Consider the following 22,798-nt stretch of genomic DNA (forward strand, 5'->3'; position numbering starts at 1 on the left):
TTCAGCCTCCTCTAAAGGTGCTGATGAGTTCAAGTCTCCCTTTTTATGTAATTGTTGATGTTAAAAAAAAATAATAATAATAATGAAAAAATTTACTAAAAGAGGGTTTTTACGATTCCTTATCTCAGATTCTTGCATCTTGTCATGGCTGTTTAAAAGAAATCCCTCCTCTTACATTTGCATCTAGCTTATTGCCTGCTTCTGTCGCCCTGACAACAACAGCAACAACAGAGGGGGAGAAAAAAAAGAAACATTGTGAAGCGGAGATTCACATTTAAGAGCAACTCCAGATGCAATGAAACAAGTTTAAAATAAAAATTAAAAAAACCTGCTTTCACATAACAGCACCTCAACTCTGACTTTAACTTTTTATACCTGACAAACTGGCCTTTATGTTTTTATTTAGAACAAGAGAAAAACCATCATTTCCTTGTCATTCGAGCAAATCCCTCTGATGTATTATCATACCTGACTAATATTCAACATCCGCCTGAATATGACATAAAAACACGCTGGATCTGATGATGTCAGGGGGTCACGTAGCTCTTTTTTTCTTCTTCTTCTTCTTCTTCTTCTTCACATCTCTGCTGTTTCCTGGCAGAGGCAGAGGATTGCAGTGCAGTCAAGGTTGAGCCGATATTTTGTGTCATCGATCTCACTGTGGAGGGAAAGGAAAGGAAAGAGATGGCACTTTTATTTGGCAGTTTGACCGAGGCAGGCCCATGTGATGGATTGTTGTATTTATGTTACGTTTGACAACCTTTTATTATTGTTTTTATGTTGTTTCTTTTTTCTTTTCTTTTTTTTTAACTGTTACGTCAAACCCAGAGATGGCAGGTCAAATTAAGGTGTGTTGTGGAAGGTATGATTTTGTTCCCAGAATAAACATGAATTGCAACTGACTGAGACGCAGGTCTGTTTTTTCTTCTTATATATATATATTATTATTATTGTTGAACTTCACATCAAGACGTAACACGATGCACCATAAAATAGAAGTTTATCACACAAAATGTACAGCACAGCAAAAGAAGCTAAGACTAAATGTCTTTATGACATCACAGCAACCGCGTCGAGTAGCAGACATGATATTATTATTATTATTATTATATTATTATTATTATATTAATATTATAGTAATGTCTGTTATTTAAATTTACAGCATAATAAGTGTCAGAATATTGCTTGTGTGTATTATTATGTGTCCTTTAGTTAGATAACAGTAACATTTATGGGATTACCACAGCAGTGCTGGTGGTGGATGCTTTAATCTGTACTGTGAGAGCCCCCACCACCCCCACCACCTTCCCTCTGAGCAGCCATTAATGTGGAAAAAGTGCTGCCTCAGCGCGGCCCACGAAGCAGAGGAGGGACTGTGCCTCCTCAATGACCTTGCAAATGCAGCAGACAGAATTCTGTAACCTGGATGTGAGTGAGTGTGTGTGTGAAAGAGAGAGGGAGGGAGGGAGGGAGGAAAGAAAGAAAGAACGACTGCGAATTCATGTATAAATGGTGAATTTTTGTTGCTGCTTTTTAAACATGTGATCACTCTTGTTCCTTTTGGTTTAGTTACTCTACTTTTTAATCTTACCAACCTTTCTCTAGGTTACTAACTGTACTTCCCTTCAGCTGACACTGGGGGGCAGTGTTGTAGTTAGGAGCGAGTAAAGGAATCAGCAATGTTTGATTTCGAGGAAGAAACTTCTAGTATATTTTCAAACAACACTTTTCACGGTTCAAAAAATATTGATTTAATCATTCACAAATATACTATTTTATTGTTTGAAAATACATGAATTGTTTGCGCTCCCTGACTTGATGTTTGCGCTCCCTGAAGTGTTCTTTGCGCCGTGGATTTTTGTTTGCGAGCGGGCCTGAGGAAGCTGTCTGCTGATTGGCTACTGGGTTTTGGAGCAATGCACCGGAAGTCGTCACGGGCTTGACGCTGTCCGTCTGGAATTCGTTCCCCAAGTTTTCTCCGTCGACATCATGGATGTAAATCATTTTAAGTATCTAACGTTTGTCAGATTATCTTTGAGACATTAGCTCTGTCAACTGTATAATAACTAACGCCACTAAGAGTAATACGAGGCTTTGCTTTGAATGCTAAGAGCTAACAGAGCTAGTATCTCAAAGATAATCTGACAAACGTTAAATACTTTCAATTATTTACATCCATGATGTCGACGAAGAAGACTTTATTAGAAAGAGATTTAATCATGAGGTAGAGAATTGTTACTTATGTAAAACAAATATAGAAACGACAAATATTTTCCCTTGTTTTTCAATTTATTTTGTTAGAAAGTGTTTGGTGGTGTGTTTGGGTTCATAATCTTTGTATAATGATATACTGGTGAGGATTTATTTGTCAATAAAGAAAAAAAAAAGATGTCGACGGAGAAAACTTGGGGAACGAGTTCCAGACGGACAGTGACAGCGTCAAGCCCGTGACGACTTCCGGTGCATTGCTGTAGCCAATCAGCAGACAGCTTCCTCAGGTCCGCTCGCAAACAAAAATCCACGGTGCAAAGAACACTTCAGGGAGCGCAAACAACAAGTCAGGGAGCGCAAACAACAAATGTATTTTCAAACAACAAAATAGTATATTTTTGAATGATTAAATCAATATTTTTTTGAAAAGTGTTGTTTGAAAATATTGACACAAATCTAATTCCATAGCATTAACCCTTTCCCCCACCATCTCATTCCCTCAAACTGAATTTAATGGATTAGATCAATGAAGGTGTTAATTTCTCTAAATAATTCATAGAGATGAAGTGAAATAAAGTACAAGGCAGTCAGTTTGGTTCAGAAAATGAAAGTCAATATTTAAGGCTCACCTTAATAAGTTTGAAACTCCAACATGTTTTAAAAAAAATTATATAATAATACAATTATTAGACCTAATAATAGTAAACATCTCCTCATAATATTTTTGTATGCAACTTAGTTTATATATTTTTTCTTTTATATTATTTTGTTTATTTTGTTTGTTTTTATATTTATTTAGCCTGAGGAAGCTGTCTGCTGATTGGCTACTGGGTTTTGGAGCACTGCACCGGATGTCGTCACGGGCTTGACGCTGTCGCTGTCCGTCTGGAACTCGTTCCCCAAGTTTTCTCCGTCGACATCATGGATGTAAATCATTTTAAGTATCTAACGTTTGTCAGATTATCTTTGAGACATTAGCCCTGTCAACTGTATAATAACTAACGCCACTAAGAGTAATACGAGGCTTTGCTTTGAATGCTAAGAGCTAACAGAGCTAGTATCTCAAAGATAATCTGACAAACGTTAAATACTTTCAATTATTTACATCCATGATGTCGATGAAGAAGACTTTATTAGAAAGAGATTTAATGAGGTAGAGAATTGTTACTTATGTAAAACAAATAAAGAAACGACAAATATTTTCCCTTGTTTTTCAATTTATTTTGTTAGAAAGTGTTTGGTGGTGTGTTTGGGTTCATAATCTTTGTATAATGATATACTGGTGAGGATTTATTTGTCAATAAAGAAAAAAAAAAAAGATGTCGACGGAGAAAACTTGGGGAACGAGTTCCAGACGGACAGCGACAGCGTCAAGCCCGTGACGACTTCCGGTGCATTGCTGTAGCCAATCAGCAGACAGCTTCCTCAGGTCCGCTCGCAAACAAAAATCCACGGCGCAAACAACAAGTTAGGGAGCGCGAAGAACAAATGTATTTTCAAACAATAAAATAGTATATTTTTGAATGATTTAATCAATATTTTTTTGACACAAATCTAATTCCATACGTATAGCATTAACCCTTTTCCCCCACCATCTCATTCCCTTAAACTGAATTTAATGGATTAGATCAATGAAGGTGTTAATTTCTCGACATAATTCATAAAGATGAAGTGAAATAAAGTACAAGGCAGTCAGTTTGGTTCAGAAAATGAAAGTCAATATTTAAGAAAGTGTTTGGTGGTGTGTTTGGGTTCATAATCTTTGTATAATGATATACTGGTGAGGATTTATTTGTCAATAAAGAAAAGAAAAAAAAAAGATGTCGACGGAGAAAACTTGGGGAACGAGTTCCAGACGGACAGCGACAGCGTCAAGCCCGTGACGACTTCCGGTGCATTGAGCTGTTGCTCCAAATCTCAGTAGCCAATCAGCAGACAGCTTCCCGCAGGCCCGCTCGCAAACAAAAATCCACGGCGCAAACAGGGAGCGCAAAGAACAAATGTATTTTCAAACAACAAAATAGTATATTTTTGAATGATTAAATCAATATTTTTTTGAAAAGTGTTGTTTGAAAATATTGACACAATTCTAATTACATACTTCTAGCATTAACCCTTTCCCCCACCATCTCATTCCCTTAAACTGAATTTAATCGATTAGATCAATGAAGGTGTTAATTTCTCGACATAATTCATAGAGATGAAGTGAATTAAAGTACAAGGCAGTTAGTTTGGTTCAGAAAATGAAAGTCAATATTTAAGGCACACCTTAATAAGTTTGAAACACCAACACGTTTTAAAAAAAATTGTATAATAATACAATTATTAGACCTAATAATAGTAAACATCTCCTCATAATATTTTTGTATGCAACTTAGTTTATATATTTTTTCTTTTATATTATTTTGTTTATTTTGTTTGTTTTTATATTTATTTATTTTCCCTTGTTTTTATATTTATTTATTTTCCCTTGTTTTTCAATTTATTTTGTTAGAAAGTGTTTAGTGGTGTGTTTGGGTTCATAATCTTTGTATAATGATATACTGGTGAGAATTTATTTGTCAATAAAGAAAAAAAAAGAAAGAAAAGATGTTGACGGAGAAAACTTGGGGAACGAGTTCCAGACGGACAGCGACAGCGTCAAGCCCGTGACGACTTCCGGTGCATTGCTGTAGCCAATCAGCAGACAGCTTCCTCAGGCCCGCTCGCAAACAAAAATCCACGGCGCAAAAAACACTTCAGGGAGCGCAAACAACAAGTTAGGGAGCGCAAAGAACAAATGTATTTTCAAACAATAAAATAGTATATATTTTCAATATTCAGTATTTTTTTTTGCTTCTGAAAAAGTGTTGCTTGCTTCGTGAAAAGTGTTGTTTGAAAATATTGACACAAATCTAATTCCATACTTCTAGCATTAACCCTTTCCCCCCACCATCTCATTCCCTTAAACTGAATTTAATCGGTTAGATCAATGAAAGTGTTAATTTCTCGACATAATTCATAGAGATGAAGTGAAATAAAGTACAAGGCAGTCAGTTTGGTTCAGAAAATGAAAGTCAATATTTAAGGCACACCTTAATAAGTTTGAAACTCCAACACAAGTAAAACACACAGTGACAACTGAAGGACAACAAAACCTTAATTAAGATGAAATTCTAAAGTTTGAATGCAATTCATAAGCTACTTTTTCATATTTCATGGTTTCGAGCGGTCGGATCTACCACACGTGACGACTTAAACCTAAACCCGTTATACGATATAAACAAATCAGGATAATCAGTTCACTCTGGGTTAATCCTTCTGTAAAACACGTCCCCACTATATCTTACACAGCTTATACAGAAAACTATCGACAATAATAATAACAACAACAACAACGTAAAAGTGGATAAGAACATTAATGTACCAACTTCAAATATAAAAGTGCCAACAGTTTTGAACTGAATATGTAGTTTTTTTTAAAGTATTTTAGATGTGATAGGATGCAGTCCTATCTGAGATAGGTAAGGACGATTTAGGTCAATAGAAGAAATCCAATTTTACTTCCACATCAAATGAAAAGCTGTGTGCCATATTTACAGGATAAGGCAGGTGTGGGTTCTCTTTAACTTAAAGTATGAGGGTTGCTATTGTCTTAAAGGAATACTTCACCGATGAGCATTTAGCTTTGTTGTTACTAGAATGGGGGTTTTCTCTGACACTAGAGTTTTAACACCTAGTGTCTGCACAACATGGATGCAAATGTATTTCCTCACTGTGACTTAACGGGTGTGACACATATACAATATATTATATTTGACTAATAAAAAAACAAAACAAACAAAAACAAACTTTCAATACAGACAGTGACTAAGATATTCATCTTACCTAGGTCTCAGTTTAATTCTCGTCTATAAAACTAGTAAAGTATTCACTTTCTCTCTCTCTTCTTCACAGCACTTTTCTTTTGTCTCTCTGTGCATTAATGCTAAAATGAACGAGGAAGCGTGTGCAAAGCGAGGTTCACAGCAGAACACACACACACACACAATAAAACATCTGTCGTTGACCTCTTTCTATTCCGTCGTCGCTTTTATTTGAAACATCCAGTTGGTCAGTAGCAGACTGAGGCGAGGTTTAGTCCCAAAATCTCTAAAAACCAGTTTTGGCAAAAGCAATTTTCCATCAGGAAGCAACACCAGCGACCCCTGGAGGACGTCACCAACCACCGACCTTGAAGCTTAACATTAAAATGCTACATTTGGTACTCTAAAGCATAGTGAAGTGAAAACTTACAGCTGCTTTCTTTTTTTGCCCGTTTTGTGCAGCTTATGCCGCTGGTATGATGCGCCATGTGTCTTCTGCTATGATAACGCGAGCCGTTCATGCTCAAGCTCACAGTTTAGCTCTTGAACATCTATTATAGAAGAGTGAGTAGGTTGCCGTGGTTGTGAGCTCCTTTGTGCCATGCCGTTTCGTTGAAGCGTAAGAAAACCATTGTTATCCTACATTTTAAATCATTGTAATTAGGTTAATAATAATAATAATAATAATAATAATAAAAGTGTCCTTCCAGGCTCCAGCGTAAGAAGAACCACGTGAGATTTTATGTCACGGTGAGAGCTGAGACGACGCGGCGCTGTCTCTTAAGTGACGACCTTTTCACATGGGCTGCTCGCTGCAGGTCGAGCAGACCTCAGAGCACCAGAGTGATTTAAGAGAGCGCGGGTGTGAGCGACACTCAACAACACAGAGTCGTTCCTCTCCGTGACAGCAAAGTGAAAAAGGCCCGTCGTCCTGGAGTCAATTTCACTCCCTCAGTTTTTCTTTTAATGGGTTTTATTTTATGGGCGCGATCAGTGACGCTGCATTTCTTTTTCTGCAGAGATGAAACGGTGGTGCAGGAACGTCCGAGTGCCGAGTTGCTGATAGAAGAATCAGTGTCTGTGTGTGAAGTGCTGATCTACAAGCTGTGGGCAGGTGCAAGTGATAAGAAAGATAAGGTGGGCGCTCAGGTTATGAGACCTATCCTGATAAGTAGGTAGCCGGCTTGACGTTGTTATTCTGTCCGTCTTCTATAGCCTTGTTCTTCTCACTCGTGGAGAGCTCAGACGTCTCCGAGTCCACCACCACCTGCTTTGACCTGTTGAGAGACATGGAGTTTGTTTAAGTGTCTTATTATCATTTTCGTAGACTTTAATATGTTAAAAAACATAATCATAGAAACAAATAAAGCTCCAGACATTTCATATTTTCTGTTGTCATCGCTCTACATGTGTAATATTATCTTAATTTGCATTATAAACCTTAGCAAAGGCTAAAGATTCTCATGACTCTGAACCCTGAACTTTTATTTTGTAGCCATGCTCGTGTCTTGTTCCTGTGTTTCTTCACTTCCTGCTGTGTTGATTATGTTCACCTGTGTTCTATCAGTAACAACATTTGCTGTTGTTGGATGTTTGGATTTCTCGATTGTTGAGGTGAGTTTTTGATGTCATTCTTGTGCAGTGTATTTTGGATTTCTTCACTTTTTGTTTTGACCTTGAAACTTGGGGTTCTCACTTGGGTCAAACGTTGCATTTTACAGACGTTTTGATGATTTTATTAGAATATTTCACTGCAGTAGTCCTTATTAGCAGCCACTTCATCTCTGCAAAAGATGCCGTATTGTGTTTGTTGTAGAGAATGTATATGGCAGGTTCTGTAGTGGTGGAGGCGTCTTACTTTTCCCTGTTGAAGACGATAAAGTCTCTTTGGACGTTGTCCAATCGCTGCTGCAGCTGGTTATTCTGTAGGAGACACAATTACAGAGCCGTTAGTAACTGGCAGCCGTGCTGGAGAAACAACAACAACAACAACAACAAAGTTGGGATCTTTCATTTTCATTACTGTAATGCACAGCTGCATATTCTAATCAGAATTAATTGCACTTGCAATTTTATAGCAGTAGTTTTGGAGTAAGTGATGGCCCAAAACCCTCACACACACACACACACAGTATAAAGTCTATTCACTGTTAACCTTTCTTTATCATGTCATAGTGTAAGATTCCAGAAGTAGAAAGTGACTTAACTTAACTTAACTTAAGGTTAGAGGACTGGAGTTAGAGGAGTGTCTGCATTTTTTGGAACACAGAATATGATTTGTCATGCCAGGCTGTCCTCACACTGTCCTCACACAGTCCTCACACTGTCCTCACACTGTCCTCACACAGACAGTGAGGAGAGAGATAAGGAATGTACATCATTATTATTATAACACTGCCCTGTGTCTCTCTGTGTCTCTGTGTGTGTGATCATTGTGATTTTGAGGCATATTTCAGACTCGCCTGAGCTTTGTCTCTTATGTGGATAACGGATCAAATACATTTAAATTTATTTAACCTTCTCAACAATTTGTTACCCTTTATACCTCCATAGACCTTATAGAAGGTAAGGTTATTCCCAAAACAACAACAACAGCAGCAGAGATTAACGACTGGATTGACAGCAGTTTTATCATTTTAAATGCAGTCATTTATCGTAATATTTCCACATTTGTGCTGCGTGCACATCTTCCTAAAATTCATCTTCTGACCATCTGGTGGATCAGTTGTAAATGAGGTCTTTTATAAACCTGTCATGATTTCGCTTTGCCCATTACCTCGCTGCGAGTCGCTCGGTCGTGCCAAATAAATTACAAATTAAGTCGTAAATAAATAAAAAAACCCAGCTCTCCTAGAATTCCATGTACGCATACATGTGCATTGTTTATTTGTCAAGGATTCATTGGCACAACAAAAGTTTTGGGGAATAAAAGACAGAACGCATGGGATTAACTCTTGTTAAGATAATACTTTTGTATATTTTGATCACAGCAAGGTGGAGAAAGTCCGTATTCGACAGATATACAGACGTTCATGCACACATGTGTCAAAAGAGACGTCTGTCCTCGCCGAGACAACAATAACGCGTCTCCACTCGCTCGCTCTCTTTATTGGATGATTTTAAAAACACAGTTCAGAAGCTAATTGCTCCGACTGCCAGATTAAACTTTCCATTTATCCAGACAAACCCACCGGGAGCAGGAATGTTTCTCCACATCCTTTATGGGATTGTTAAGCTGCAATAATTAAAATAACGCCCTAATAATTAAAAGAATCCCTAAATCAACCTTAGACAAACATCACAAGGCAATGTTTACATGTAGAATACAACACAGCTTCACTTTTTTAAAGCGTTTACTTGCATTTACTGCACAAGTTAAAAACTCTTAAGTGTTAAAAACTCTTATTACAGCGACAACCTTTTCCTATATCCTGTGCATTTCATATTTGCGGCACATAATTAACATGAGTGACATCTCTGATGAAAAACGTGTGTGTGTGTGTGTGTGTGTGTGTTGTAGTAGCAGTAGCCAATTTATTTTGTCTCCCAGCACGAGTCCAATTATCGGCTGCATATTAGCAGTGATTCAATTGAGCTAATTCCACGCTGTGTTGTTAGTGTAGCAGGTAGAGTGGCGAGAAGAGAGTGTCAGGGGGACAATAGAGCTGGAAAAGGGGGGGAGGAGGTGAGGAAGATGAGGAATTACGCAAAAGGAATACGTAACAGCCTGACGAGATGAGATGGGGATAACTTTCTTCATCCTCTATCGATCTGCTGAGCTTCAGAATTGTCTCTCTCTCTCTTTTTTCCCTTCCACCCTCCCTCTCTCCTCGTCTTCATCACTGTCTCACAGGTGATCCCACAGGTCCTCTTGTAAATGGAGACGCGCAAAGCATTGCACCAACACAAACTCATATTTGCGGACAGTAAAAAAAACACAAACGCCCTCACAGACAGACCGAGTAGCACACCGTGGGAAATACGAGGAGAGAGGATGAATAATAGATCAACGTTAAACAAGACACTTTGAGGAAGAGTTTTACTGTTTACATTTGAGTTATCGGGCTTGTTTAGGCAGAGCAGTCGTGGATACAGCGGCGGTTACAATCGCTGTGACGTCGACCAAAGGAAAATCCTCCCAAATATAGAGAAAGATTTAAAAAAGTCAATTCATTAACATTGACGAGCCTGGATGCCAGGTGAAGCAGTTCTAGGAAACGTATTCAGAATGATCTGAATGTTTATTTAAGAGAGCAGTGCACACGTTACATTACGTTTCATATCTTTCAGCAAATGTTAACCACAACTAATTACAACTAAAAGAGTTCTAATTTTCCTCCACATGAGGGCCGCGGCGGGTGCCGGTGCCAATCCCAGTTGACGTAGAGACAACGAATCATTCATGCTCACATTTGCACCTACGGGGCAATTAAGAGTGTTGAATTAACCTCTGCATGTTTTTGGACTGGGGGCCACACGGTTGGTGTAAGTGGCCCTTGCAGCAAGAAGACTCAGGTTAGAGCCCCGGCTGGAACAACGGTCTTTCTGCGTGGAGTTTGCACGCACAGTCCAAAAACATGCAATATGGGATTAGGTAAATTGGTCGCTCTAAATTGACCGTGAAAGTGAGATTGAATGGTTGTTAGTCTCCTGTGTCTGCTGAGATTGGCACAGCACCCGCCGCGACCCTCCTGTGGAGGATAAAGCGGTAGAAAATAGATGGATGTTTTTGGACAGTGAGAGGAAACTGGAGACAATGAGGCCCAGACCTTCTTGGTGGTAAATGTCCTGTGTAACTTTTAAAATGTCCTTTTACATTGTCAGATTAGTCCACACTCATCAGCTGCACACTCCTCTCTGTGTTCGGTGTTGATCTGGAGACGTTCCAGCACGTCTGGCAAACAAACACATCTGAATATCATTCACGCGGATTTTTAAGTCGAGAAAGAATGTTACGAGAACAAAACGGTTTGATTTAATGAAGACTGAGACGTCTGGCCGTGTGCTGTTTCCTGGCCCGTCTCCACGAGTGTAAAACATGTTTTCTCACATCCTTCTGTCTTTATTTCATAAACGGGAGACTTTCTCTGTCTGTGTCTACACCGGCCAGCGGATGATGAACGCCATCTGGCTGCACGGTGAGAAATCACTGATATATTACAACACACGGACAGATCTCCACAAGCAGTTGTCGGCTTTTATAATATAGTGCACTGTGGCTCCGGCTCTGATTTCTTATTGCGAGTTGGCAGGGCGTGAGCTCCGGAGTCTAGACCAAACAAATTGCTCTGCTATCGTCAGGGTAGAGTCCGAGTGTGCGGAGTAACTGTCTGTTTGCATGTGAGGACACAGTGTGTGTGTGTGTGTCTCAGTGGAGAGACACAAATGTGCACCAATCAAAATCACCATCAAAGTGTCCATTCAACCTCATCTCGCTGATCTTTGGAAAATAGCAAAGATTACGAGTTGGACAGACGCCTGGAACACACACACACACACACACACACACACGCGGCGGTGCTTCCTCTGTTTTACAGATAAATTGATTTTCTTTTTCTGTAAATACTTTCCTGCTGATAAACAAACCCGACACCAGTTTAGAGCTTTGTCACGACGAGAAGAAACCAAGCAGACAGAGTGAGTGGATGTGGACAGTGAACCCGCCTATGTTGGCACATCTCATGTACACGGCCACTTTTAATCGGTCGTCCGGTTCACTGTGAGTCGCGCGCGTCGTAGCGACGGACACGCGGCGAGATGTAAAGGTAAAATGGCGACAGGAGCATAAAAAAGAGCTAAAATGACATTTTAAACAGAAAGACTATTGTAAAACGGCAAAACTGCATCATTCACTCAACTACTGTATACTAGAGTTGAAGGAAAGGTAACAAATAGTGAAATAACAAACACAGCTGCAGTAACTTGCCACATTATAACAGAATACAATAAGAATTTGAATAAAAAATAGTTGTTTTTATAAAGGTTTTCTCCAGATGTTTCAACACTGAAGCTCATGTCCAGTCCTTTTTAACCTTGAAATGAAAACAGTAACAGTAACGAGCTCCCACCACTGCAGCAGACCTAAATAATAAAGTCACTGTGGTTAGACGCGGAGCTGCCCAAACACACTCCACTACTCGCACGTCTCACTTCACCAAATGAGCAAATGAGCCTTTAAGTGCACCCCCCCCCCCCTCTCTTTTGTGCAAACACCCCGAGGACAACAGCCGTATTTATGTGCTCGGACTGAAAGATGCAGTGAAATGTTTAAAAGGAGCAGGCAGGTTTCACACAGACTGGTAAAGGTGAGGGAGGACGCAGCTCTGAAATGTGTCCTTGATGTTCTTTAACAGCACTCGAGACAATGGAGCCGGTTAACACCTGTAAGTGGGTCAAATGAAATCATTGTTTCGCCTCCTTTCCTGAATAATGATGAGCACAGAGAGGGAGAAACGCAAGGACGGTTTTTACAAAAAGGGGCGAAACGTCGAAATCTTTTTCTCCAGCAGTGCTGCTGTGAATGACAATCAAGAGATTACGCAACACTTCTGCATCAAGTGTATTCATATTAGCCAAAAACGCTGCCAATGCACCACAGAAATTCCTGTTTCTCTTTCATTTTGGAGTCCTTTCAACAACGTCGTCGGCTGTTAATTCCAGTTGCTTCTTAAGAAGCTGAAAAATGACTGAAAGTCGAAAAGATTCACATCTAAGAAGCTGAATATCCTACTCATTTGGCGTGTTATGGAAGCACTGTGATTGGAGACGAAACAGCAGTAACATCTAAATTCATATAGTCTCCGATTGGAGAAGCGAGTGTGCAGCGATCTGCAGCGCCACGAGCGAGAGTTTGTGACGGCATATGAGTAAAACTGAGTGGGAGGGGTTATTATTATTGCATGTTAAAATGAATAATTGCAAACATGCAAATACATGTATTGAGGACAGAATATATTTTTGTTTGCTCAAATGAAAATTATATTTTTTCCTGTGCTTAAAATCTCACATTGTTCCTTCACGAATGTGGCACAGATATAACGCCATAGTTCGGACGTCACAGGAAGAGACGTCCGACACAAGAATCAAGCTGAACAATGCCGAACTGTAGGTCAGTTAAAAAGACTTAACAATCCTAAAAAACGTGGGTTAATCTCCAACAATTACCAGGGAAATGTCTAAAATCTCAATATTTAACACTGGAGTCTGGTGTATTTAGCGACAGTGATTCCTGCCGCTGTATTTCAGTCCAGTGACTGTGTCAGACGGAGTCTGTGCTCTGGTCATGGAGGAAGTACTGAACTAATAGCTTTAATGAACTGATTCTATTGATTCATTTACACTGAGAACAACTGCTTTACAAGTCACTAGTCACTCGTTTGTGTGTCGAGTGTAAAACAAAGTCAGTGCAGTTTCACGCAGCCGTGCAGCGATGACTTTTTTTTTGTGATGAAGATGCAACGTAAACCATAAGGAAAAGGACCATAACAGATATTTTGCATAATTACTCAGTGTAATAGTGTGATCTCTTAAACTGAAAAGCCTTACTTGTGGTGATCCATCAGATCCCTGGTCCTTGGTCTTCCGAGCGAGTCTTTTCTTCTTCTTGTGAAGCGGTTTGGACTCCAGAATCATTTCCTCCAGCTCGAACGTGGGGTCGCAGTTTAGTCTGCGCTTCTGTCGAGAGACACACGGACACACAGAGTGTTATCTTTTCGTGTTTTAACGTTAAGTCAAGTTTGTGTGTGTGTGTGTGTGTGTGTGTGTGTGTGTGTGTGTGTGTGTGTGTGTGTGTGTGTGTGTGTGTGTGTGTGTGTGTGTGTGTGTGTGTGTGTGTGTGTGTGTGTGTGTGTGTGTGTGTGTGTGTGTGTGTGTGTGTGTGTGTGTGTGTGTAAAAAAAACACAGAAACTAAAGACATGAGGAGCCAATCGATCCTCGGTGCTTCTCCTCCTGGGATTACCTGCTGCTCCACAGACTTTTTCCCTTGGATTTAGATTAAATCATGTGTATTCAATTGCGTCGGTCATTACTCTCTGGATTTGTCTAACTCTGCCACAGCACCGTGACATTTATCAGACCCCGGCTGGTTTTTGTATTCCTTGAAAACTTGAGTCGACTATAATCACCGAGACGTCGATTGATTGAAGTCGTCGAATGACGTTTTTATTTTAATTTTAACTCAGGGAGGACGTGGACATTCACATTCACACCGTGTTGTGTTTTCTTATTTACGTAGAAGCAAAGAGTCTGTAACTGCAACTGTTTACCTCCAGCTGGTAAAATAATGATCGGGAGCCCACCTGCAAACATCTCTCTGCCTTTGACTGCATCAGTCACGCACATAATGTGTGTCCTATTGTGTGTGCGTCTGTCCATTCTGTCTAGGTAACTGCACAATCAGTGGGAAACCTCGCTCAGCCCAGCAGGGGGCGATGTCTACAGCTCGACAGGAAACATAACATCGAGAGTGAGACACCGTCTTCCTTTCCCAAGTAAGTGCCCTTGGGAAAATTACATTAGAGTTATTCTCAAATGCTTTAAAAGAGTTAAATCATAAATCATGCTTGTCAAGTTTGGATTAAAGCATCCAGGATTAAGCTCCCGTGCTCTAGTTTTACTCACATTAGGAATAAAGCCGGGGGGAAGCTGTTTGCTGAGCACGGCGTCCCAGTTGACGTCCGACATGTAGTCCAAATCCTGGAGCTCCGCTAGACAGGAAATGCGCTTCTGGACGTCGATGCAGAGCAACTGAAGGAGACAAAAGAGGTCAGAGAGGACAGAGAGGACAGGGTTCCAGTGAGCGTGTCGGAGACAGGGGGGTGAGGACGAGAGACGGAGCGGCAGAAGACGGGGAAATGAAAATGAGACGCATGAAGAAACAAAAAAATCCGCAGGTTATGAAGTGTGAAGGATGAACCACAATTACACTGGACATGAGACACTCATCCATTCATTCTCACTTTCTCTACGTCCCTTTACATCCCACACACACACACACACACACACACGAGTGGAATACCAATGAGGTGAGAGTCTGAGCACGAAGCAATGCAACAGTTTGACTGCAGTGGATCGCTGCCAAAAACACAAAAGCCCAAACTCTAGAGCAATCGTGAGACACTGAGTTTATTTGCTCGCGTTTAATTTGGATCCTGTGTTTGCAACAGTTTGTTAAATCGTGTTGATTCTCTGCTTCACAATAACTCGCCGTACGTCACCGACTCAATCCCTGTCTTTGAAAGCTTGATTATTATAATAAAATAAAAAGCCACTGTGACGACATCTTAAAGCTTGTGTGAAGCTAGTTTGCTATTTCCTTTCCTTTATTTTTATGTGTGAAACTCAAGAATAGATGCTATTATTACCCTCTTGGATAATAGACTTGTTACATTACGTTGATTTCTCCCTCTGCAACTATTACCCACATCCAAATCCAGTGATTTTTCTCACCTCACAAATACTCCAAGTTAACGACGGGAATAATATTAGCACGATGATACGCTTTCAAGGCTTCAAATCATTTTCTCTTGTCTCTCACTTTAAGAAGTCGAAACACTCCTGAAGTGAAGTTTATAATCTAAAATGCCAAATATTCTAATACAATTATATGATTTGTTATCTTCTGGCAAAGTTTAGAGCCGGCTCCAACAGACGAGGCGTGTGCCTCAAAGCTTATTCCCAGAATAATTTCCCCTGGCGGTTTTGACCCAAACGAAATAAGTAATTTTTTTCTGGATTATTATTCTCCCCTCATAATTGACCAGAGCCCAATCCCCCTGGACTGTCTCGTCCTATCCTCACGATCCAGGTGCTCCCTATAGCAGCAGCAGCCGCCACGGAGGTCAAGGAAGCAATTAAGTCCCTACAGAGAATAAAAAGTGCAGAACTTTTCAAAAACCTTTTTTCAGAAACACTAACTCTGAGTTCAGAAGCTTCAGTCTCCGTGTTGCTTCAGAAACACAAAGATATTTTAGACAAAGTGCTCTTCAGAGAGGTCATCCCTGCTTTGATTAACCCACGATCAGACTGGTTTCTTAAGTCCAGCCTGCTGGGTTAGCTGAGATGGACCTGAAGGATCTCATTAGCTGGTGTGCTGGTGGATCTCTGCAGACGCTTTTTCATAAAACCTGGCAGCGTTTTCTAGAATATATAGATACATTGATAATTGAAGCTGGAAACTCAACTCAAAGTTTATTTATAGAGAACATTAAAAGCAACCAAGGTTGAACCAAAGTGCTGCACAAAATGACGTCAAATGCCAAAATAAAACAATAAAAATAGAAAGCCTAAAAACACGAAACAATGGGAGTCCAACTCGGCCTGTGTTTAAACACGATGGAGTAAAAGTAGGTTTTTAAAGACGATTTAAAATGCTCAACAGTCTGGGCGCCGCTGATGTGCCGGGGCAGGGCGTTCCAGAGCCGAGGAGCCGCCACTGCAGCTAACAGCAGCTGATTAGTCTATCTAAGCCAGATATTGAGGTGCCAGCCCTTTTAATGATTTAAAAACAATCAAGAGCATTTTAAAATCAATCCTCAAACGAACTGGTAGCCAGTGGAGTGAAACCAGTATCGGTGTGGTGTGCTCACGTTTGTGCTGCAGACGAGACATCGGTGTTTTAGCGATGCTGAAGTAGAGAGAGTTGCTGCAATAATTCAGCTGCGAGGTGATTAAAAACGTGGATAAACAAAAACTACTCCTGATTACGGACTTCACGTCACACCAAGGTTTTTTTTTTTACCGATGCCTGGACACTTGAAACCCACTGAACTACTGAGCTATAGAATGTTCTTCTTATTTTTCCACATCATTTCTCATCTATTTATTCATTTATTATATGTCTATGGTGGGAGGATGAAGGAAACCCCCCAAAATATGTAACCAAAAAACATGGCTAACAACAATGAAACTGATGCCTTTTTAAGATTCTACAGATTACAGCTATTTTTTTTTTTTACCCAAATTCTGCTGGTGTCAGTTCATGGTAATTGTTTTCCCACAGGAAATTAAGTCTTCACAAGAAAACACGAGAGTGAAACAGTAAACACATGCAAAACTGGAGGCTGTCGATCACAAAAAGGACAATTCCAAACATTAGAACCTTCCGTTACCAAACATGTAGACGTGGAAACACAGGTGGAGATGGCACTGCGTTACATAAACACGTGGTGTAAAATAAATCTCCAATTTTATATTCCATATTATATTTTTACCTTTCTGAGAAGAGACTTCATTTCTAAAGACCAGCCTGCTGGGTAGCTGGGATGGACCTTATGGAAGGTCTGGAGGATCTCATTAGCTGGCGTGCTGGATCTCATCACATATGGTCTCTGCAGGGGAGGCACAGGGAGACGACACAGCGTGTTAAAGACAGCTCGCAGTTGTCCTCGAGCGCTGCCTGGAGGAGCGTCTTTGATAAAGTGTGTGTCGTCAAGTTTGTTTCTCAGCTGGAAAACTCTCTCCTTCCCTCATCGTCACATTCACCGCACTTATGGAGAAACAACACATTTCTCAACCCGTAGTAAACGCTTGTGCTCCTTCTGATCAAATGCATACAAATAATCTGTTGTGGGACTAACGCACTTATTGTTATTCCTGCGTTTGCCAGCTGATTCAGACTAAAAAGAAACAGGAAGGATGAATGAAAACAAGGAGCTGTACACAACACTGCCATTTCTCACTTTTATTACAGTCTCTTTCAGATCCACACGGGCAATTATATTCCAATTCTGCAGCTGTTCCCCCATAAAGGGCACATAGTGTGCGAGGTGTCAGTTGACGGTGATGCATTCTTTTGGTGTTAGATGTTGCATACGGTGAAAATTTGCTCATGTGTGACAGTTCGTTTGCATTATCGTGTGTGTTTGCTGTGATCTCGCTGTTCCACGTCTGCGTTCGGTGGAGAGCTGCAACTAACGATTATTTTCTTGATTAATCGTTTGGTCCATAAAATATCAGAAAAGCTTAAATGTTGATCGGTGTTCGTCAAACCTGGAAATGATGATGTTCTTAAATGTCTTGTTTTGTCCAGAAACCAAAATAATTAACTTTTAATAATTTCTTTGTAATCCAGAGCAAAGAAATGAAGAAATGATTCACATTTAAGTCCACTTGACTGTTCTGTAAACAAGTTTTCTGTATGATTTCAACATTTCCGCGATCAAAATCGCCAAATTTACCCATTTCCTGTTCAAATACACGGGAGAGCAGTGAGGTGAGGCAGCACTGAGCCGTGCTGCACACACTGACTGATGCAGGCAGTTGGCACATGCCCATTGCTGCCTCTCTTTATATCGCCAGTATACGTGAATAAAATGTGCAGTAAAAATGCACAGGGTGAGGCAAAAAAAAAGATCAAATTTGGCCTTATATTGATAAATATTCATTTGTTTTTCTTGCGATCGTTTTGTTGAACAGTATGAAATTGATTAAAGCACGATTAAAAACCTTTTAAATCAACTAAATGTTTCAATTAAGGTCAAAATTAAATAAGATCCATTAGATCCAGTAAAAAGATGTAAAACAGTGAGCTGAATCTCCGTTTCCAACTAAAGCTAAATAATTCTGCACATTCAACCGGTCAGTTCCTAACGCCCGAGGAGCGATTTACCCTTTAAAGTCAGCGCTGAGCTTTGGAAGACAAAATGGAAATTGTGTAGGCTACAGGAGTCTGGGGCAGGGATTAAAGAGAAGAGAAGCTTGCAAAAAAACACAAGGTGGGAGTGAAACGGGGCTAAAGTTGTTCAGTACGTCACTCAGAGTAGTTTCTGGCTCTTTAAAGTCTGCACGGCAACTCACTGCTGAATTTGAAGTGGAGGTTGAAGAGTACTTGAGAATCAGACGGACGGAGGAGATGAGCTGAGGCAACTTTGGTGTTTTTTTTGAGAAGATAATTAAGATATTTGGCTTTACTAACTAGGAGAGAGGTTAGTGCTGGAGTGCGACAGAAAGTGATTTCAGAATCGGGATCAGTTTCAGGTGCCGTGCGTCCTTGTCCGTGTGGACAGAGGTTACTGTAGTTTGTGTCATCATCATCATCATCATCGTCTTGATCCTGAAACATGAGAGGAAACTCTGCTGCTGCAACTCTGACTCGAGTCCACATCGAGCACACACGCCTGCCAACTAAGCTCCAAGGCCCCACAGCCTGATAAATGAAAGAGACCCAGCCAAAGCATAATATCCTGCGTTTACTTCCATGACATCAGAATTTAACACCCCCAGACGGGACCTGAGCGCAGAATCTAATAAATAATATTTGAAACAATCAAATCCAATTATACAGCTCTCAGAATAACTTGACGTCGCTGCCACAGCGATTCGTCTCGCACCATGACTAAACATCTAAACATCTTAGGGTCAGCTTAAATGTAAAATTCAATTTCAGCTTCAGCCTCCTGAGGACTTATTGCTGTGTATCACGCGGTGGTGACACGTTACCTGTCCTCGTAGCAGCTCGTAGGCCGTGATGCCCAGTGACCACCAGTCAACAGAGAAGGTGTAGCCGGGGTGGGAGCCTTCGAAGGTCTGGAAAAGCTCAGGAGCTGACAGACGGAATATAAACAGCATTAAAATGATGCACACGGGAGGGATGACGTGTATTTTTGCTCTCATTGTTTTTGTTTTAAAGACGGAGAACACTTCATTTTGCCTACAGCTCATTTCATACATGGTTTAGCTACCTTCATCATCGTGTGATATCGTATTTATAATTCCAGGCGTAGCTCTAATGAGCCGTAGTGGCACTGTTCAGATGTAGATGCTCTGTTGCAGAGAGAGCTCACAGAACGTCTGGGCACTGGATAGCGATTTATTTTAAACCCTTGCTTTTGCTGTTGAAGCTTTAATGAATTACGCTTGTCAGTGCGGAGGGATTCTCTCCCCTCTCTCGCTCTCGTCTCACCCACTCTTAAATTTCTTATCAAATTCATCACTTTTTAAAATTCCACAGCTCCTTTTACAAAGTTTGACCTGGTTCTTTCATAATTTCTCATCTTACGAAATGTGCAAATTGCCAAATTGGACTCCAACTCGCCATGGTGGAAACAAAAAACAAAATACCCGACTCCCTGTTGAGTTGAGGCCATCATCCCAACTGACTTTTTTGTTCGCTGTGGGCTGTTCCATGTCTCCACCAAGTTTCGTGAAATTTGGTGCAACTTAGGTTTCACCTTCGGAGGCAATATTGAGCCAACACTTTTCCGTATTCTCCTAATTCCGGTAAAATAAGTCACAACTAAATATATGGTATCTACTTAGTTTCCCATATGAATGCGATATGCTTGTGTAGCACTGCAAAATCTATTTAATAAACCGTTGATTTAAGAGCTTTTCTGGGAGCTTGAGCTATCAAAATATTTATCCGAACGCTTTCCCTGGAAGAGAATAATAATCTCTTATTGAGAAATGGCTGCTCAGCTATAATTTGGTTCCAAATGGATAAAATGAATTTCCATCCCTCATCCGGGGAAAAACCCAGCGAGGTCTCTCGTGGCAGGTTTGCTCTGCCTCCTTGTCGGGGAGGATGAAGAGCAGATTTATAAGAGAAAGACGACGCCTTTTTGCCCCAGAGTAGCTGTGAATTAGCCTCGACTCGCACAGGGCTGCGAGATCAGTCTTCATCACGGACGCACACTTTGTGAAGATCGCACAGACATAAACACAAACACACACACTCATAAAAACATGTCACCTCGCCATTCAAAGCTCCCTGGAATAACATTAGCTGCTGTCGGATCCGAGCTGAAACCACATCAATCTGATTACTGCACGCCAGAGTCACAGGGAGGACACGAGTGCATCTGTGCTTCAAAAAAGTAGGTCTTAGACTTGTGCATGAAAACACAAACACGCCGCCTTAAACTCTGGAGACTACTACATATTTAATATGTGAAACATACTTTCCTAAATTCTGGACAGATGAAGAGACTGAAAATGTAGGACGTGAGCTTAGCAGCAACAAAGAAGTGCCCATGTGTTCACTTTTTTACCTGCATCTACTACTGCATCATAACTGTGAACTTCTAGGCAGATTTCATGCTGTTAATTATTCGTCATTCATTCCTTCATCCCTCCTTGTGAGGCATTTATCAAACACGTCGTATTTCTCACCCATGTATGGCTTGGTTCCGGCGATGGACGTCGCTTTCAGGTCGTCTTTGACGATGGCTGCGATGTTGAAGTCGGTGAAATGGACGTGGCCTGCGGAACAAACGGTCAAACAGTTTGCGTTCAGTCAGCATTCATTAAAAAAAGGGACACATTTTAGTTTTGAATAAACATTTTCCAGAATCTAACTTCTGTAAAAAGATCATTGTAGCTCTGAACTGTAGAAGCACAGAGTTGTGTTGATGGCATCACTGCAAACTGTGTTTGCGTCTTTGTCACCAGAGAGGAGAGAGTTGGAAAAACACCTGTACATAGTTTCCATTTTTTTGGCCTGTTTTTGCACATTGAGACAAAAACTCAACCAAATGTTATTTTAAGTATGTTTTATACTGTTCAAATTTCAAATTGAACTATTTTAACATGCAGTAAACTGTAAATAACTCCCAGATATTGAAAGTTATTCTTTATTATTGTTATTTTCTGTCCTAAAATAAGCCAAAAACAACCATTTTGAGGCTTAGGTTTTTAAAGGCTACTGTAAAGATAATCACGTTTATCTTTATGTACTCGTCCATCATACGGCTCTTACCCTGCGGTGATAAATTAATTATTATATCATCCGTTTGTCGGTGAACTGGGGATTTGTCGGTGGATCTTATTAAACCACTATGTGGTTTCTGATATCGTGACAGAGGGCGGAGAAGCAAATGCAGTGTTTTTCCCAAAGTCAAACCACTGACCTGCGACTCGCCGTGCTGCAGGATAGCCCAGAATGTCTGCCATGCACACTGAGCACACACTAATGAGGTGTGTGTGTGTGTGTGTGTGTGTGTGTGTGTGTGTGTGTGTCAAACTGAGTGAGAGGGGAAGACAGAGTAGGGGAGTTTTTTGCCGCAGTGATTGTTTGCATGAATGAATATCGTCGTTAACTCTGCACACGCTTACGGCGAGACGACGTACACATACTGTACATAAAGTTAACAAAGGCTGCATGTGCATATGTGAATAAAAAGTATGCATGAGTCAGTCTAAGAGACACTGGGCCTTAAAGATGAGAACAAAACTATAAATCTTGTCTTTTCTTTCAGAAAGATTTGTGACTTCCCCAAAAGCCAGAGACAGGAAACACACAACCATCATCGTCATAATGTTTCCAGAGTAATCCATTTAAACTGCTTTTGTTCAGACAGATAAAGTAGCAGCACAACCTCAGATACTCAGATACTATGACACAGATATGGGACACACAGTTGGTGTAGTGGTTAGAAGACCCGGGATCGAGTCCCAGTATGTGACCCCGCCTATCGCCCTATGTCAGCTGAGATTGGCACCAGCAACCCCCACGACCCTCCTGTGGAGGATAAAGTGGTAGAAAATGGATGTCTGGATGCCACAGAGTCTGCGCTTCACAACTGTCAACCACTGCATTGAGTTGACGTCTGGAAACATTGATTATGACGTGATTAAAAATGCAAAGTCTCTATAGGTAAAGGTCTTTGGTCCATGAAGCACTTTGCGGGTGCAGCGAATGGACAAATGACAAAACTGGGTTAACTTAAAAAGTATCCTGCAGTTGGCTGCTTTTTAAAGAGAACGAGAGGAAGCTAATCAGCCTTTGTGATTCATTTAATTGCAT

The 22,798-nt window shown here is 40.6% G+C and overlaps 1 protein-coding gene across 2 annotated transcripts in view; it reads right to left on the minus strand.

The window, feature by feature from the left end:
- Positions 1-6,260: 6,260 nt before the first annotated feature.
- The window catches only part of stk32a (serine/threonine kinase 32A), a 48,814-nt gene continuing 32,276 nt past the window's right edge, over positions 6,261-22,798 (minus strand). For both annotated transcript variants that reach the window (XM_058628093.1, XM_058628092.1), the window contains exons 8-14: positions 21,166-21,255; positions 19,495-19,598; positions 17,268-17,384; positions 14,677-14,802; positions 13,602-13,730; positions 7,915-7,979; positions 6,261-7,333 (exon numbers count right to left, since the gene is read on the minus strand). In XM_058628093.1, the coding sequence (XP_058484076.1) occupies positions 7,216-7,333; positions 7,915-7,979; positions 13,602-13,730; positions 14,677-14,802; positions 17,268-17,384; positions 19,495-19,598; positions 21,166-21,255 (749 nt within the window). In that variant the 3' untranslated portion in view covers positions 6,261-7,215. The remainder of the gene's footprint in view (positions 7,334-7,914; positions 7,980-13,601; positions 13,731-14,676; positions 14,803-17,267; positions 17,385-19,494; positions 19,599-21,165; positions 21,256-22,798) is intronic.

This window comes from Solea solea, chromosome 4 (assembly GCF_958295425.1).
Source record: "Solea solea chromosome 4, fSolSol10.1, whole genome shotgun sequence".
Classification (NCBI taxonomy): domain Eukaryota; kingdom Metazoa; phylum Chordata; class Actinopteri; order Pleuronectiformes; family Soleidae; genus Solea; species Solea solea.